The 4,233-nt window shown below is 39.0% G+C and overlaps 1 protein-coding gene across 1 annotated transcript; it reads right to left on the bottom strand.

The window, feature by feature from the left end:
* Nucleotides 1–24: 24 nt before the first annotated feature.
* On the bottom strand, nt 25–857 carry LOC106535077 (keratin-associated protein 4-12-like; the record flags this gene model as incomplete). The annotated part of the gene is made up of 1 exon (XM_014031960.1): nt 25–857. A coding segment is annotated over exon 1 (833 nt), but the record flags the coding sequence as incomplete, so codon positions are not given.
* Between the last annotated feature and the right edge of the window lie 3,376 nt (nt 858–4,233).

Raw genomic sequence — 4,233 nt, 5'->3', positions numbered from 1 at the left:
ACCACACACGTGAACATCACACACGTGAACACCACACACGTGAACATCACACACGTGAACACCACACACGTGAACTCCACACACGTGAACTCCACACACGTGAACACCACACACGTGAACATCACACACGTGAACACCACACACGTGAACTCCATACACGTGAACACCTCACACGTGAACTCCACACATGTCAACACCACACATGTCAACACCACACACGTGAACTCCACACACGTGAACACCACACATGTGAACACCTCACATGTGAACACCTCACACGTGAACTCCACACATGTGAACACCACACATGTGAACATCACACATGTGAACATCACACACGTGAACACCACACATGTGAACACCACACATGTGAACACCACACATGTGAACTCCACACATGTGAACATCACACATGTGAACACCTCACATGTGAACACCTCACATGTGAACACCTCACATGTGAACACCTCACATGTGGACACCACACATGTGAACACCACACACGTGAACACCACACACGTGAACACCACACACGTAAACACCACACATGTGAACACCACACATGTGAACACCACACATGTGAACACCACACATGTAAACACCACACATGTGAACACCACACATGTGAACACCACACATGTGAACACCACACATGTGAACACCTCACATGTGAACAACTCACATGTGAACACCTCACATGTGAACACCACACACGTGAACACCACACATGTGAACACCACACACGTGAACACCACACATGTGAACACCACACATGTGAACTCCACACATGTGAACACCACACACGTGAACACCACACATGTGAACACCACACACGTGAACACCACACATGTGAACATCACACATGTGAACACCACACATGTGAACACCACATGGAGGTTTTAGACCAGGCTTTAGTTATGTTTTGAATAATTATGTGAATAATCTGAGTTCAGTTTAAAGAGTCTCCAAACATCTAAAGCAGGTTTTTGGTTTAACATCAGTCTTTCTGAAGATTTTTCACATAAAAACAGCCACAACAGCTGAGGTTTCTAATGTTTCTTTGTTTCAGTCGTTTTAACTTAAAAACATGCTTCCATGTGTGAAGTTCTGCTTAAAATAAAAATAAAATGAWGAAAAAATTGGAGTGAAAACCTCAGACGGTTCTGGGTCAGCGGCCTGTAAAAACACTTCCCAGGTTTATTTTTCCTCCTGAAGACACAACTGGAGACACATCTGGAGACATTTGTCTCCTGAGGAGCTCAGACCTCAGRGGTCACTTCGTTTCCCAGCATCCCCGTCAGAAATTAAGCCTGCGGAGGACCAGGACCCCGCCTGATCAGAAATAATATGACATCAATATTCTGAGCGAGTCCTCGGCTGCTCCCTGCTGCTTTGGGACTAATCACAGCGACCGACCCAAAGAAGTTCTGTTTGTTCAGAACCGGTCATCATCAGACTCCCACATCCAGCTCAGCTCAAACCGTTAATAATTCATGTTCATTTAATTCTGCTGTTGGTTGCACAAAGATACTAAACTCTGTTGATAATTCAGTTTCTTTGTGTAAAATAGTTTTTTCTTCTCTGGTCCCACTATAATTATTGGAGTGTTTTCCTCTGTTGTACATGATATTAAACAATAAGGTTTAGTTTTTATCCCTGTTATAAAACGTTTAAAAAAAGGTTTTTGTTTGACTTTGCATTAAGTGTTTCAGAGGCTCGGTTCTTCCAGGTCCGGTACTTCCAGGTCCGGTTCTTTCAGAGCCGGTTCTTTCAGGTCCGGTTCTTTCAGATCCGGTTCACAACATTCTCTCAAGTAAACTACATTTTTCAGTTGAAATTCTGAGCTTTTTCAAACCTAATTATCTTTAATAACTCAACAAGAGCTGCGCTAAGAGGCACAATATTCAATAAWAACCTGATTTAGACTTTAATCTGAGGACATTTAAATGAAATATTTATAAAACACCCAGAAAAAGAAAAGCTTACTCTGCATGTTCTTAATGTATTCTTTAAATCAGCAGTAACTGAACGAAGCAAAAGCTCATATTTTAATGCTAATTATTTATGAATCTGTAAACATGTAAATAATTCAGGATTATTGTTGCAGTTGGGCTTGTTTTAGACTGCTTTATAAATAATAAAAACAATATTACAGAAGTTTTACTGTGTTTGCTCACTGCTTTTTAATGCTTATTATAGCTAAAATATCTAAATATTGATATAAGAATCAGAAATATAGACAGAAATGAATGAGAWTTTTTTTGTAAAGACGAGACATGACTTATGAGTCCACAACAATCTAATGAGTCATGATGTATGTAGCTTTTAAAACACACCATACAWATGTAATACTTTATATCATAGTAAAGGAGTGTATGTCAGAAACCTGTGTAGTACAGTACTTTACAGTTTAACATGTACTAACCCTTTCATTTGACTAAAGTATGACGGTACAATCCAACCAGGAATAAAATCCTTTAAATAACTTAATTATTAAATAACCTCATGGTTTCTTTTAGTAAAACATTTACTAATAACCTTTTATATCAGGCTAAAACTTCCTGTTTTTATGTATTATTGTTGTTGTAATACACAACTCAGTAAAATGTAGAGATTCAAATCATACATTAAAATAAACAGATTAAAAAAGTCTTAACTTTATATTGAGTTAAACAGGGCTCACATCCACACTGTAGTTTACTTTTTGGTGCAAGTATTTTGTATTAATATAATTAAAATATTAAAACTTAGTTCAAATACTTCTATTAAGGACAGAATGTTTTAGAAGCTACTTTTTAACTTCATGTTATATTTAAATATAAACTGTATAAACAGGGTATATGTTGTTCTAATCCCATATTAGTTTATTATTATTAAACTTTAATTAACAAAGATTTAAAAGTTTCCCAAAACAAATAATTTAAAAATAAGAGCAGATATAGGTTATATTTATAGGACAAATTTAAGAGTTTTATGTTTGCCGTCATTAAAAATGTGTAAATGTGTGTTTTTCCTCAAACAGGAGGAAAATGTTTTACTAAGTCAGGCAGAGAGACTCTGTTTAGGAAATGAAGTTAATTATAGTGACAGAAGAACAACAAGATTTCTTTTAATCCTCCACAGATAATCGTTCTTTAATCATCAAACAAAGAGAAAGTGTGCTTTAAAAAAGTTCTGCTTGACTGCTTTCAGAAGAAAAGAGTTTGAGAAAAGAAGTRACCTCCAAGTCCCAGAGAGAAGCAGCCAATCAGAGCTCCAACAAAGTTCAGCTGCATTAATCCAACTGGTCCAAAGTCCAGGTGTCAGGGGGACCGGGACAAATGGAACAGAACCGATAAGGATATTAATTATTGAATTATTAATTTGCTGGAATGAATGGAGTAATTCAATGCTACAATATACAAAAGTCAGGAAAAAAATAGAGTCCTAAACGAGAAATTGCAGGACTGATTTGTAATTTCAGCACACAAATGACTCATTTGACAGAACGATTATTAAAAGTTTCCCTGCAGACGTCAGTGGGTCCAACTACTTCATGACCCATTTTACTGTGAAGGACTGGAGGTCTGCAGGTTCAGGAGGGTCTGAGGAAGCTCAGGTCCTGTGACCTTCTGACAATCAGTTTAGGATCAGAACTGTTCTGGTCTTAATGCTAACTCCCTCTGACACAGCCTGGACCAGAACCTGAACCCTCAGGACCTCAAGACCTCAGCACTGACCCTGAGCTCCCACAGCACCTTTCTTGTAGCTGTGGTCCTGAGTCTTCTCTTTCCAGATGAGTCCTGACCTGTCTGAAGACCAGCGTGACACGGAGCTGGGGGGTCATCTGAAAGCTGTCCCAGAGTTCAGGCTCAGCAGAGTTGTTGCTCATTTGTTCCTGGGGACAAACAGGAAGAACCTGAAGGTCAAAGGTCATTCAGTGAGTCAGGAGGACAAGCCGAGCTCTCATCTCGTCCTGCTTTGATGAATCCACTCATCTGCAATCTGCTGCAGCTCCAGCTGCTAATGAGCTCAATTAATTAGACAATGTCAGTAAACATCTACTGATAAAGATCAGATGAAAGTTTATTGATCCCAGAGGGAAACATGGTGGTGGTGTTGTAACAAACACGGTGTTGTTGTAGCAAACACGGTGGTGGTGTTGTAACAAACACGGTGTTGTTGTAGCAAACACGGTGGTGGTGTTGTAACAAACACGGTGTTGTTGTAGCAAACACGGTGGTGGTGTTGTAA

The sequence above is a fragment of the Austrofundulus limnaeus genome, unplaced genomic scaffold (genome assembly GCF_001266775.1).
Source record: "Austrofundulus limnaeus strain Quisiro unplaced genomic scaffold, Austrofundulus_limnaeus-1.0 Scaffold1353, whole genome shotgun sequence".
In the NCBI taxonomy this organism is placed as follows: domain Eukaryota; kingdom Metazoa; phylum Chordata; class Actinopteri; order Cyprinodontiformes; family Rivulidae; genus Austrofundulus; species Austrofundulus limnaeus.
This window is presented reverse-complemented; position numbering and strand designations above follow the sequence as displayed.